The 14,881-nt window shown below is 39.0% G+C and overlaps 1 protein-coding gene across 9 annotated transcripts in view; it reads left to right on the top strand.

Annotated features, from left to right (window-relative positions):
* ITCH (itchy E3 ubiquitin protein ligase) overlaps positions 1-14,881 on the top strand; it is a 125,846-nt gene that overhangs the window by 32,850 nt on the left and 78,115 nt on the right. For 7 of the 9 annotated variants that reach the window (XM_032858846.1, XM_032858848.1, XM_032858853.1 and 4 more), the window contains one exon: positions 8,806-8,896. In XM_032858846.1, the coding sequence (XP_032714737.1) occupies positions 8,827-8,896 (70 nt within the window). In that variant the 5' untranslated portion in view covers positions 8,806-8,826. Of the gene's footprint in view, positions 1-8,784; positions 8,897-14,881 lie in introns of all 9 variants that reach the window. The other 2 variants (XM_032858847.1, XM_032858850.1) reach the window with 1 other exon arrangement.

Genomic DNA, 14,881 nt, shown 5'->3' with positions numbered 1-14,881 from the left:
AGCAGAGTTTTGTAGTTTTTTATTTTATTTATGAGAGAGAGACAACATGAGAGAGAGAACACGAGTGAGGAGAAGGGAGAGGGAGAAGCAGACTCCCCACTGAGCAGGGAGCTGGGTGCGGGGCTCAGTCCCAGGCCCCTGGGATCATGGCCTGAGCCAAAGGCAGATGCTTAACCGACTGAGCCACCCAGACACCCCAAGTTTTGCAGTTTCATCTCCTTGATTAAGTTTATTCCTGAGTATTTTACTCTTTTTGGTGCTGTTGTAAGTGGGGTTGTTCTGTTTGGTTTTTTTCCTGGTCTGATTGCTCTGGCTAGGAGTATTATATGAAATAAAAGCAGCGGGAGTTAGCATTCTGTCTTATTCCTAGTATTAGAAGACAAGCTTTTAATTTTTCACCACTGAGTGTGATATTAGTTGTGGGCTTTCAATATATACCATTCATTTTGTTGAGGTAATTTTCTTCTGTTCCTAGTTCAACAGTTTTTATCATGAAAGACTTTTGAATTTTGTCAAATACTTATTTTTACATCAGTTGTGATGATCATGTGATTTTTAGCCTTCTTTTAATTATAACACACTGATTTTTATATGTTGATCCATCCTTGCAACCCAGCAATGAATCCCACGTGGTCATAGTGTAGTAATCCTTTTAATGTGCTGTTGAATTTGGTTTGCTAGTATGAAAAACTGAACATTATTAATGTTCTGGAAATAAAATTCATCTGCCACTTCATGGTTTCTTCTCTTCTCTTTTCTTTTTTTAAGATTTATTTATTTAGAGCACGTGTGTGCAGGGGGAGGGGCAGAGGGAGAGGGAGAGAGACCCAGGCAGACACTGCTCAGCATGAGTCAGGATGCAGGGTTCGATCCCAGGACCTTGAGATCATGACCCTGTGCCCAAAATAAAAACCCAACACTTAACCAACTGAACCACACAGGTGCCCCCTATTTCATGGTTTCTTATTGCTGCTCATTGTGGTCGTTTGCTTATTTGATGACCTTTCCAAACTAATTTTGTGTAGTCTGTATTTGTCATGTGTGGCCACTGAAGTCTGTGTTCTGTTAGATTAGTGTTCAGCTAGTGATTGACGGATATCCTTAAAAACTTGCAACCAAAAAACCCCCAAACACTACCATGTTTGCAGATTGGCTGTGTTTGAACACTTCTGTGGTTAGGCAATTTAAAACTGTCTTAGCCTTTATTTCCTGCTTGCATGGAGCCTGAAGGTCAATCAGAGTTAAGGGCCAGGATCTTCTCCTAGCCCTTCTGAGCACGCATCCACCCCTTGGCCTTTGCAGGGACTTCTAGATTTAACACAATACCCAAGAGTGTTTCAAAGCCCTCATTGCCCCAATATGTCTTGTTCTCTAGTCTCTTTCTTCCCAGTCTTTTCAGTGTATCTGTTGTGCGCCCCACCTCTTATCCCTTTCCCCGGGAGGCATCGGTTACTGCCTTTGCTTTTAAATGCTTTTGGCAAACACTGCCTGGCTATCTGAGCCCCAAGGAAGCTGCCTTACAAGAGAACAAAGGCAAGAGAAGTTCTTGAGCCTATCAGTCCTTCATGTAACTTCTGGACAGGTCAAAACATATAACCACAGTTCTTTTGTAGGGGTCCAGCTTTTTTTCTTTTCTTTTTACATATGGTTGTGCAGTTGTCCCAGCACCATTTGTTGGAGAGATGGCAGTGAGTTTTTAGATGTGACACCAAAAGCACAATCCATGAAAGATGAAACTTAACAAATTGGACTTCATTAAAATGCACTAAGTGAGGGGCGCCTTGGTTGGTTCAGTTGTTAAGCGTCTGCCTTTGGCTTAGGTCATGATCCCAGGGTCCTGGGATTGAGGCCCATATCAGGCTCCCTGCTCAGCAAGAAGCCTCCTCCTTCTCCCACTCCCCCTGCTTGTGTTCCCTCTCTTGCTCTCTCTCTCCATCAAATAAATAAATAAAATCTCTTTTAAAAAATGCACTATGTGATACTGTGATCTTATAATAAAAAATATGTATCTGCTTTTCAGTCCTGTTCCTGACACAGAGCTCCTAAAACTCTTGGAATTTCCTAAGTGATGAGAGTGATAAAGTATCTTTTCTTAGGTTAATGAGGTGACTTTTAGAAGTTGTCTTAAGGGGGTGGCTCAGTGGGTTAAAGCCTCTGCCTTCAGCTCAGGTTATGATCCCAGGTTCCTAGGATCAGGCCCCGCATCAGGCTCTCTGCTCAGCAGGGAGCCTGCTTCCTCCTCTCTCTCTCTGCCTGCCTCTCAGCCTACTTGTCATCTCTGTCAAATGAATAAATAAAATCTTTAAAAAAAAAAAAGTTGTCTTAAGGTGGAAGCTGGTTGTCATTGGAGCCAACCATGTGATTAGAGATTGGCACTTTTAGTTCCCTCCCACCCCCAATGAGGAGAGGGCTGGAGATCTGAGTTCAATTGATAATGGTCAGTGATTTAATCAGCCACACCTGTGTAACAGAGCCTCCAGAAAAATCTAAAAGGATGGAGTTCGGAGAGGTTCTAGGTTGGTGAATACAGGAAGATTTGGGGAGAGTAGTGCACTGGCTCAGGATCTGAAACTGCATACCTTTTCTCCATACTGTGCCCTGTGCATCTCTTTCATCTGGCTGTTAGTGATATCCTTTATAATAAACTGGTAATCTAGGAATTTGTGAGCCACTCTAGCAAATTAATCAAACCCAAGGAGGTGGTCATTAGAACCTCTGGTATATAGCTGGTTAGTCAGCACAAGGCATCCTGGACTTGAGACTAGCATCTGAAGTGGGGTCGGGGGAGCTTGTAGGACTGATCACTTGACCTGTGGGATCTGACACTATGGGTGAATAAGAATTAAGAATTAAGCTGTAAGACACCCAGCTGGTGTCAGAGAATTGGTCGTTGGTGTGAGGAAACCACCCCCACCCCCACGTACACCCACAGTTTGGAACATTTACACTGTTAAGAGAATGAAAGGAGAAGCCATAGGCTGTGAGAAAATACTTGCAAAACACAAGTCTGTTAAAGGACTTGTTTCTAAAATACATAAAGAACTCTTAAAATGTAATAATGTAGAAACAAGTAAAAAAAAAAAGAGATACCCTACCAAACAATATACATAGATGCCACATAAGCATATGAAAAGATGTTCAATATCATGGGCATTACAAATTAAACCATCAGTGAAATATCACTGTACATCTGTTAGATTGGCAAAATTTTGAAAAGCTAATAATACCAAAAGCTGGTGAAGATAGAGAACATTAAGAATTTTTTAAATTATTTATTTATTAGAGACAGTAACAGCAAGCATGAGTTGTGGGGGTGGGGCAGAAGCAGATTCTCCACCAAGCAGGAAACCCGACCTGGGGCTTGATTCTGGGACCCTGAGATCACTACCTGAGTTGAAGGCAGACACTTAACTGACTGAGCCACCCAACAGCCCCAGGAATTTTCCTTCAATCCTAGTAGGAATGCAGAATAGTACAACTACTTTGGAAGATGATTTGGCAGTTTCTTACAGGGTTAAAACATAGGCTTACCATTATCCAGCAGTTGTATACCTATTTATTCAATTGAATTAAAAGCTTAAGTCCACAAATAACCTGTACATGAATATTTATAGCAGCTTTTTTCATAATTGCCCCAAACCGGGAGCTAGTAAGATGTCCTTTAATAGGAGAATGGATAAACAGTGGTACAAACACACAGTGGAGGGGCGCCTGGGTGGCTCAGTGGCTTAAAGCCTCGGCCTTCGGCTCAGGTCATAATCCCGCATTGGGCTCTCTGCTTGGCAGGGAGCCTGTTTCCCCCTCTCTCTGCCTGCCTGTCTGCCTACTTTTGATCTCTGTGTGTCAAATAAATAAAATCTTTAAAAAAACAAAAACAAACCAAACACACAATGGAATATTATTCAGCAATTTGAAAAGGTTGTCAAGCCATGGAAAGGTATGGAGGAACCTTTAGTAATATTGCTGAGTGGTAGAAGGCAATCTGAAAAGGCCTCAAATTGTATGATTCCACCTATCTGACATTAAGATGTCAGATTTTAAGGGGCTCAAATTTACAACCTGAGATCAAGAGTCTCTACCGACTGCTTGAGCAAGCTCTATGGACTGAGCCAGCCAGGCATCCCTGCACTGACTGACTTATTTATTTTTAATTTTTAAAGTTTCATTAATTTTGTAAAAAAAGATTTTAAGTAATCTGTATACCCAATGTGGGGCTTAAACTCACAACCCCAAGATCGAGAGTCTCGTACTCCAGACTGAGTGGCCAGGTGCCCCTGGATTTTTTTTTTTTTTTTTAAGATTTTATTTATTTATTTGACAGAGAGAGATCACAAGTAGGCAGAGTAGCAGGCAAAGAGAGAGAGGGAAGCAGGCTCCCTGCTGAGCAGGGATTCTGTTGCAGGGTTCGATCCCAGGACCCTGAGATCATGACCTGAGCTGAAGGCAGAGGCTCAACCAACTGAGCCACCCAGGCGCCCCTGGACTTTTCTTTTTTTTTTTTAATTGACATATAGTTGACACACAATGTTAGAGTATTTTCAGGTATACAACATAGTGATTTGATGGCTTTATATATTATGCTATGCACACCGCAAGTATAGCTGCCATCTCTCACCCTACGTTACTATTATAACACCATTGATGTGTTCCTATGCTGTACCTTTCATCCCCATGACTTATTCATGTCATAACTGGAAGTCTGTATCTCCCACTTTCTTTGCCCATTTTGCCTTGTCTCCTCACCCCCTCCCTTCTGGCAACCGCTGGTTCTCTGTATTTAGGGTCTGCTTCTGCTTTTTTTGTTTGTTCATTTGTGTTTTATATTCCACGTATAAGTGAAATCATATGGTATTTGTCTTTCTCTAACTTATTTCACTTAGCATAATACCCTCTTGGACCATCAATGCTCTTATAAATGGCAAGATTTTTTTTTTTAATATGGTTAATACTCTGTTGTATATACATACCAGATCTTTATCCATTTATCTACTGATGGGCATTTAGGTTGCTTCCATATTTTATCTGTTGTAAATAATGCTGCAGTAAAGATAAGGGTGCTTATATATTTTTGAATTAATGTTTTAAGTTTTCTTGGGTAAATACCCAGTGGTGGAATTACTGGATCATGTGGTATTTCTATTTTTAATTTTTCAAGGAAATTCCATATTGTTTTCCACAGTGGCATACCAATTTACATTCTTACTAACAGTGCACAGGGGTCCCTTTTCTGAACATTCTTGCCAATACTTGTTATTTCTTGTATTTTTGATGCTAGGTATTGTGACAGGTGAAATTGTGGACTTAAAAAAAAAACCACACACCAAAATTTCCAGAATATTCTAGGCACTGATAACAAGGTAGAGAAGGTGCCTGCTTTTATGGACTTTAAAGTCCATAAGCCAGAAAATTTTCAGTAATGTCACATAAAGTGATTGGGTGTCTACTTTAGATTGGATCAGTCCAGACAGATGTGAGGAGGTGATACTTAACTTGAAGACTGAATATAAGATGTTAGCTATTTTTTTAAAAAAGATTTATTTATTCATTTGAGAGAGAGAGCAAGAGAGAGCGTGTGTGCATGAGCTGGAGGAGGGGCAGAGGGAGAATCCTCAAGCAGACTCCCCACTGAGAAATGTGGGCCTTGATTCCAGGACTGGGAGATCATGACCTGAGTGGAAATCAAGAGCAGAATGCTCAATCTACTGAGCCACTCAGGTGCACCTATTTAAAGACAGAGGAAAAAGCATGCCCAGCAGAGGGAACAGTTAGGTACAAAGGCTGTAAGGCTGGAACGACCTAGTGTGTTTGGAGAAATAGAAAGAAAGCTAGATTTTTATTATTTTTTTATTTTTTAATTTTTTTAAGATTTTTTTTTTTTATTTATTTGACAGACAGATCACAAGTAGACAGAAAGGCAGGCAGAGAGAGATAGGAGGAGGAGGCAGGCTCCCCGCTGAGCAGAGAGCCCGATGTGGGGCTCGATCCCAGGACACTGAGATCATGACCTGAGCGGAAGGCAGAGGCTTTAACCACTGAGCCACCCAGGCGCCCCAGAAAGCTAGATTTTTAATGGGTAAGGGGGGAGAATGATAGCGAGATAAGATCAGAGAGTCAGTCATGGGTAGAATGGAGTCAGGCATCTGTAAGCCAGGGAAGAAGTTTAGATTCTATTTTAACTGAGATAGGAGGTTACTGAGTGGTTAAGCAGAGTAGAATATGATTTTTTTTTTTTTTAAAGATTTATTTATTTGAGAGAGAGAGAGCGAGCACAAGCAGGGGTAGCTGCAGGGGGAGAGGGAGAAGGCGATGCCCCAGTGAGCAGAGAGCCTGACACAGGACTCAATCCCAGGACTGTGGGATTATGACCTTAGCGGAAGGCAGACACTTAAACAGCTGAGCCACCCAGGCACCCCTGATCTAACTTATTTTTAAAAGCATACTCTAGTTGCTCTGTGGAGAATGGTGGGATGGGGAGAGAGCAGGAGCTGGATGCAAGTGGAGAAGCAAGGAGACCAGTTTAATAACTTCTCATAATTTGTTGCCAAGGAAGGAATGGATGTTTGTAGCTTGGACTTGGATGCTTAAGAAGGGAAGGAGAAGAGTAGCTATATAGTAGGGTATGTTTTGTAGGCAGAATCTTTGGAATTTATTGAGGGAAAGATGAAGCCCATATTTTGTTTGGCTTGAGCAACTGAATGGATGGTGGTGCTATTGAGGCCAGGGTGAGTGTAAAATTTTAGTCATTTTAACCAGTTACGTATGCATTTGTAAATAATGGTCAAACCTAAGAGTCTGGAGCTCAGGGGGAAAGATGGGACTTGAAGTATAGATTCTCTCTTGTATCTACTCTCTCTTGCCTGTTTTTAAATTGTCCAAATCATCTGTGATACATGTTTTCTTTTAGAAACCTAAAAAATACATATAAAACTAAAGATCCCCATGACCACCTCTGTACATATTCTTCTCCTCTACAAAAGTAACCACTGTGACCAGTTTCAGATGTATACCTTTTTTGCATTTATTTATGGGTACCTATAGGAATATATAATTTTTGTCTGCAGTATATAATTTTTGTTTGCAAAAAATACACCATATTGTATATATTTTGTAACTTAAATGTTCTTGTAATCATTTAGCTTCATTCATTAATAAGTTACTTGTTTCAGTGGCTGCATAGTATTCTGTTCTATGGTACGAATATGTGATTTAACTGGTTGCCAATATATATTATTTGGTTTCTTTAGGTTTTCTTTTTTATTATTATATGTATGGTTATTTTAATTTTTCTTAATTTAAAATACTTGATATATAAAAGTAATATGTATAAGTTCATCAATTATTTAAATTACCAGCATGTTTTTACAGAGCATCTGTTACTACTACAGTGATTCCCTGTAATTATCTGGGGGAGAATCACTGTTCCTAAAAATGTATTCTGTACTTCCATGAGTCTTTTCTATATGAAGTTAATTTGAGTTTTTAAAATATATTTTATTTCTGTAGAGACCTTAAGTTTATTTTCTTCTCAACTTTGTAATTTTAACTTAGAATAATTAATGTATGCCATACCATTAAGAAGGATATTTCCCCAGCAATAAATTGTTGATATAGATCAGCAACTAGAATGGTAGTGTATCATGCATAATAAGATTAGCACCCAGATATTGGACTTCACTTGCTGTCTCTTGATTCACTTGTCTTGATGTCATAGTACTGTTAACATACATCCTTTGGGCATTGAGGACAAGGTAATAACTACATAGAATGTTGCAATGATGTCTTGGAGGATTTTTTGTATTACAAGCACTTTGAATCAGAAGAGTAGCGGGGAGGGGCAGAGGGAGAAGCAGGCTTCCCGCTAAGCGAGGAGTCGGACTTGGGTCTTGATCCCAGGACAGTGGGATCATGACCTGAGCCGGAGGCAGATGCTTAACTGACAGAGCCACTGAGGCATCCCAGGTTTTAAACACTTTCCATCCTGATTGTGTTCATAATAGGCACTGAATCTAGACACAAGGTAGAAACAGGGAGACTGGTTGGTAATTAAGTAATTTAGAAGGGAAGCATAATCCAGGAAGAAAAGTCAGGCTGTCAGAGGCCACTATGAATAGATTGATGGTAGAGTTGGTGAGAAAAGGTTGGATTCTGGATATGTTCTGCAGAGACTGTTGAATTGCTGACAGTTAGGAAGGAAATAAAAAAGGCAGGGTGGAGGTTTTAGCCCGAGTATATGAAAGGATGGAATTGCTCTCAGCAGTTTAGTTTGATGTGTTTGATGTGAAATTTGGCGGGGTGTTGGGGGGGCGTTTTTTAGATATCCAAGTGAACTTGTTTGGAGTTTAGGAATGACATCTGGGATAGAAATACAAAGTTGGGGCTCACTGGTATATAGATGACATTTAAGGCCATAATACTGGATGATATCCTTGAGGAAATGAGTGTAGAGAAGTTAAGAGGGAACCAGGAACTGAGCCCTAGGGCACTCCAACATTAAGAGAGGGGAGAAAACAGGAGGGATTTTCAAAGGAGCCTAGAACAATCAGTGAGGTAGGACATAAACCTAGAGAACGAGTCTTGGGAATTCAAGGAAAGAATGTAAACGATGGAAGAAGGAATGAAAAGCAATGCCATTTTGTTGATAGTTTAGACAGGATGAATACTAGAATTGGAAATTTTATTTAGCAGTGTTGATGCTGCCATTATTGTGTTGTCTTTGGTGAGACATGGAAATAGCCTAGTTAGCACTATACATATTTTTTATATGGGATCTTTTGATGTTTACAGTGTCTCCTTTTCCATGCTCAGATTTGCTGTCCTATTGGTGGTATGTCTGGCAGTGGATCACAGCTTGTTTCAATGGGTAGCCTGACCATGAAATCACAACTTCAGATCACTGGTAAGTCTTAAAAAGATCTACATCTATACTTTTTTACCCCAAGGTAAAAATAATCTTAAGGAAATCTTCAGTGGCTTTTTTAGGTGTTGAATTAATATTTGCTTGGTGAATGAAGAATGTTTAGTCGTATAAAAATTATGTTTTTATTTCAGAATATTCTTGGGTATTTTGCAGGTTTTGTTTTTTCTCTCCTATTAAACATTGGTGTCTGGTCAGTTGCTATTGTTTTTTGTTTTGTATTAATGGCCTTGAGAGGTAACTCACATAGCACACAGTTTACTCATTTAGAGGATCATTGTTCCTTAGTATGCTCATTTTGTTGTATAACTGCCACCACAGTCAATTACTGGAGGACTTCCCATGTCTCTTAGCCACCCTCAGCCCTAGGCAGCCACTAATCCACTTCCTGTCTGTAGATTTGCCTATTCTGGATCTCTCATATAAATGGAACCGTAAAATGTATGGCTTTTTGTTTATGACTTTTTCCTCTTAGCATGTTTTCAGTGTTCATCTGTATTGTAGCATGCATTAGTATTTCATTTCTTTTTATTGCCAAATAATATTGCAGGTATGAACATACTATATTTTATTTATCCATTTATCAGTTGGTATATGTTTGGGTTGTTTCTACTCTTTAGCTATTGTGAATAATGCTATGAACATTTATGTTCAAGTTTTTGTGAAATTTTGTCTTTTCAGTTCTCTTGAGTATATACCTACGAGGAGTCACTGGGTCATATAGTATATGTGTTTCACTTTGTGAGGAATAACTCCGAAGTATTTTTCAAAGCATCCACACCATTTATATTCCCATTAGCCCTGTATGAGGGTTCACTTTCTCCACATCCTTGCCATTGCTTGTTGTCTGTCTTTTTGATTATAGACATCCTAGTGGGTATAAAATGGTATGTCATTGTGGGTTTGATATGCATTTCTCCGGTGGTTAATGATGTTGAACATCTTTTCATGAGCTTATTGGCCATTTATATATTTTTTTGGAGAAATGTCTGTTTAAATCCTTTGGTTGCTATTATTACTTAACTAATATCTCTCTCTCTCTCTCTAACCATACTAACCAAGTATATCGCTTTCATATTAGTATTCCTAATGCTCTAATATGCCATTTATTAGATTATATTCCTGCTCAGAAACCGTTAGTGCTTCTATTTGGCTATAGTATGGAATTTCTGTAGCCTGGGCTAAGAGCTTTAACAGTCTGGCACCATGAGGTCTCTTTGTAGGTATTTATAAATGAATTATTTGGTGAGTCACTGCAGTTTTTCCAGACATGCATGTGTCTGTATCACACAGTGAAACCTTGGCCTTTATCCTTTTAATGGCATTTATTTCTTATAGAACAATTATTCTCTGTATAGTATTTCAGCTTTTAAAAATTTATTTATTTTAGAGAGCATATGAGTGGGTAGGGGGGTGTGGCAAGCAGAAGGGAAAGAATCTCAAGCAGACTCCATGCAAGCACAGAACCCAACAAAGGGCTCAATCCCAAGACACTGAGTTCATGACCCAAGCTGAAACCAAGAGTTGGATGCTCAACTGACTTGAGCACCCAGCCACCCCAGTATTTTAGCTTTTATTATACCTGTCTTTTTTTTTTAATTAAGATTTTATTTATTTATTTACTTATTTATTTTTAACCATTTTATTTCTTTATTTGGGGGAGAGAGAGAGCACGTGAGCACAAGCAGGGGAAGCAGCTGGCAGAGGGAGAGGGAGGAAGCAGGTTCCCCACTGACCAGAGAGCCTGGCGTGGGGCTCAGTCCCAGGACCCTGGGATCATGACCTGAACCGGAGGTAGCTGCTTAACCAGTTGAGCTATCCAGGTGCCCCAAGTTTTTATTTATTTATTTGAGAGAGAGAGAAAGAGCACGAGCAGGGTGAGGGGCAAAGAGAGAAGCAGACTCCCTCCTGAGCAGGGAGCCAGATTCAGGCCTTGATCCTGGGATCCACCTCTGGATTGTGAATATTGGGCCACAAATCATATCCTTATTATCTTTCTCAAAACCTAAAAGTGAATTATATAAAAACACTTTCGTAAGGTGACAGCATCTTAGAATTTATTTTGGGGTGATTCCTTCACTGTAGTGTCTTTCCTTAGCGATGTCTGATTCTCAGTGAAAGGTATTAATATTTCTTTGTTAAGCAAGATTCTGATTTTTTTCCAGTGCTCCCCATCCTGAAGCTAGCCTGAGTAGCTGATTTAAATTGAGCCAGCTTCTTACTATTTTTCTTTTTTGGGGCAGATTAATGTTGAAACCTTTGACTGGAATGATCTTTAAAAAAAAGTCTTTACCTTTTCAGGTTACATGAGTAATGCACATGTTTTTTAGTTTTACAAACTCAGTAAAATAATAGTCAGGGATCTTATTTATCATCTTAGTCCTCAGAGATGGTATTGTTACTTCTTTAGGTTTCAGTGTATGCTCCTTTTGAATTTTTCTTTGCATACTGCTTATCATATTTGCTATCATCATCATTATCATAGTAGGAAGAATATTTAATAAATGCCTGAATGCACCTCATGAAGACAAAATTCTTGGCATTTATAAGGTTTTAATCTTGGGTCTGTATTTTCTGAGAATGCACAAATACAAGGCAAAAGCAGTTTAAATAAAGAATGATAAAAATTATATATTTGGCAAATATATCATTAAATATGAGACAAATGGAGGGCATAAGATTATAAAGAGTAATGTGCCAAGTTGAATAAATCAACTGTGCTTCATAATTCATTGTTTACTTCTTTGCTTTTGATGCTAGAAACCTTAGAACTAAGTTTTTTGCACAGATCCCTTTAATGACATTATAATTTTTATTCTATGTAAATGGATCAGTTATAGTATTGTTTTGTTTTGTTTTTGGTAAGCTGCCTCAACATCTTTCTAGAATCAAGGAGGGATAAATACTCAAGTGTAAAAAATAAATGCCATGGTATATGGTAATGTCAAGAAGAGAGAACAACTTTGGTCAGGAAAGAGAGATCACTATTTGACCAGAGTTGCTGTGAAAGGAGTTGGTGCTTAAAACATTGGTACTATTTAAATGCAGGAGGTTATTTTTTTTAAATGGAGGGGAGTAGAAGGGATCTTTTTAGGAGACAATATGGCAAGAGGCACAAAGCAGGGAAATACACAAGACTTCACCAGTGCCCCTAAAAGCCACTGCTGCTGAGTGGGGAACCATGAGAATTTAATGGGGAGTGGGTCCTCTCCTTAAGGTGTGTGTCAGGGCTACAAAAAAAATCATGTTTGGAAGACAGGGAGAGTAATCGGGGCCTTTAACAAAGAGTAATCAATTGTGTTTGTGTTTTAGAAGGTTGCTGTGGAAGGCTGATAAGAGTTGAGTGTCATAGTTAAAATCCTATTCTGTGGTTCTGCTCTAGTTTCTTGTCTTTTTTTTTTTTTTTTTTGAATTTTATTTATTTATTTGTCAGAGAGCATCATCAGGGGAGCAGCAGCCAGAGGGAGAAGCACGCTCCCCACTGAGCAAGGAGCGTGATGTGGCACTTGGTCCCAGGACCCTGGGATTGTGACCTGAGCTGAAGGCAGACGCTTAACTGACTGAGCCACCCAGGCATCCCCTTCCTTTTTTTTTTTTTAAGTGGACCCCACTACTACTATGGAGCCCAACGCAGCTCTTGAACTCATGACCCTGAGATCAAAACCTGAATTGAGATCAAGAGTCTGATGCTTAACCAACTGAGTCACCCATGTGCCTGTGTCTTTTTCTTTTTCTTTTTTTTAAATCCAGGTATTTCAGCAGCATTTATTGAAGAGACTGATTTTTCTCCATTGAGTATTCTTGGCTCTTGTCAAATATCAGTTGACCTTATATGTTTGTGTTTATTTCTGGGCTCTCAATTCTGTTCATGGGTCTGTTTGTCAGTTTTTATGTCAGTACCATGTCATTTTGATTACTATCGCTTTATTTTTTTTTTTTAAGATATATTTTTTATTTATTAGAGAGAGAGAGAACATGCACATGGGGGCAGGGAAGGGCAGAGGGAGAGAGAAACCTAAGCAGACTCTGCGCTGAGTGCATAGCCCAACGCAGGGCTCAGTCTCATAACTCTTGAGTTCATGACCTGAGCTGAAACCAAGAATCAGTTGCTTAACCAACTGTGCTATCCAGCCGCCCCAGTTACTGTAGGTTTATAGGATAGCTTGAAATTAGGAGGTATGATGCCTCCTTCTTTGTTCTTTCTCAGGATTTCTTTCGATATTCAGAGTCTTTTGTAGTTCCATATAAATTTTAGGAGTGTTTTTTCTACGTTCATCAAAAATGCTACTAGAGGGGCGCCTGGATGGCTCAGTGGGTTGAGGCCTCTGCCTTCGGCTCAGGTCATGATCTCAGGGTCCTGGGATTGAGCCCCGCATTGGGCTCTCTGCTCATCGGGGAGCCTGCTTCCTCCTTTCTATCTGCCTGCCTCTCTGACTACTTGTGATCTCTGTCTGTCAAATAAATAAAATCTTTTTAAAATAAAATGCTACTAGAATCTTGATAGGTAGTGCACTGAATCTGCAGATGGCTTCTTACTCTTACTATTTTCTTACCTCTTTCAAATTTCTTTCTTTTAAAAAAAAATTTTTTTTAAGTAGTCTCCACACCCAACATGGGGCTTGAACTCATAACCCTGACATCAAGAGTCGTATGCTCTACCAACTGAGCCAAACAGGGGCCCCTATTTTTAACCTCCTCTATCATACATGCAGACATACATAAATTCCTGTTAATTATTTACTTGCAATATATATTTGCTAATTGGTCATCCTCACCTGATTGAAGGCAAGTAGAAAATTTATTTCAGAGAAATGACTTTGGTAAGCTATAGCAACATAGAGGTTTAAAAATTCATGGTGCTGGTGTTAACTGGATTGTTTAGAGAACTCGGATGTAAGTTTTAATTTCACTGCATTTTTTATAAGAGTATCAAAGGAGAGGCAGTGTCAGCTTTCCTTTTCAGCATTTACATAGAATAAAAAAGTATAATATTGATGCATTACTAACACTTACTTTGTTTTAAAGATTTATTTATTTGAGAGAGAGAGGAAGGCAGGTGGCAAAGTGAAATGGAGAGAGAGAATCTCAAGCTGACTCCCTGCTGAGCACAGAGCCTGATTCCATCACCCAAGCAGAAATCAAGAGTAGGATGCTTAACTGACTGAGCCACCCAAATGCCCTGCATTAGTAACACTTTCTGTAACTTGAATCTAATGTATGGAAATATCCTGAGTCGCCATTTAGCTGTTCAAGTTTGAGTTGAGTAAGAAAGATTGTCTTTCGTACTACTCTTTCATGTGGATCTAGATAATTCGTTGAGGTAGTTGCTTTGGGAACTTCTGTTAGCTTTAATCATCTGTTCACATTTTAATTGAATATTGAATGTCTCTGTACTGTTCTTTGTATTGGTCAGTAGCTTTCCTGTGTAATTTACCAGATGTAAAAATTATAGCAGGAAATAATAAATACTTTCAAATGCTTTGACTGTTGTGCCATTAAAGCTTCTACACTTAAACTCTAAACTCTTGGGGAAGTCATCTAACCCACAACCCCTAGTTTTAGTTACGAAATCTTTATAATAGACTAATGACTCCCATCTTCAGGGGAGTTAATGGCCCTGGATTTTAGTCTTGGTTCTGATACTTAATAGTTTTATAACCTTGTGCATGTCACTAATATCTCTGAGCCGCTTTTCTTAGCTGTGAACTGAGGACGTTAACATCTTTGTCACATGGTTGTTGGGAGACAGTGTATATGAGTTGGAAAACTCTAAAACACTGTGTAAGTATAGATTATTCTCTTTCCCCTGACTCCTTATTTCTTTCTCCTTCTAGTATTACTCATCTAATTTAATATCTTAACAGCAACCCAAGCTTAAAATTTTTAATAAAGTTCGTTGATTATTTTACATTATCTTTATCATCCTAATTTTCCTTTTTTTTTTTTTAAGATTTTTTATTTATTTGA

This window comes from Lontra canadensis, unplaced genomic scaffold, assembly GCF_010015895.1.
Source record: "Lontra canadensis isolate GAN:19392208 unplaced genomic scaffold, GSC_riverotter_1.0 scaffold16, whole genome shotgun sequence".
In the NCBI taxonomy this organism is placed as follows: Eukaryota; Metazoa; Chordata; class Mammalia; order Carnivora; family Mustelidae; genus Lontra; species Lontra canadensis.
This window is presented reverse-complemented; position numbering and strand designations above follow the sequence as displayed.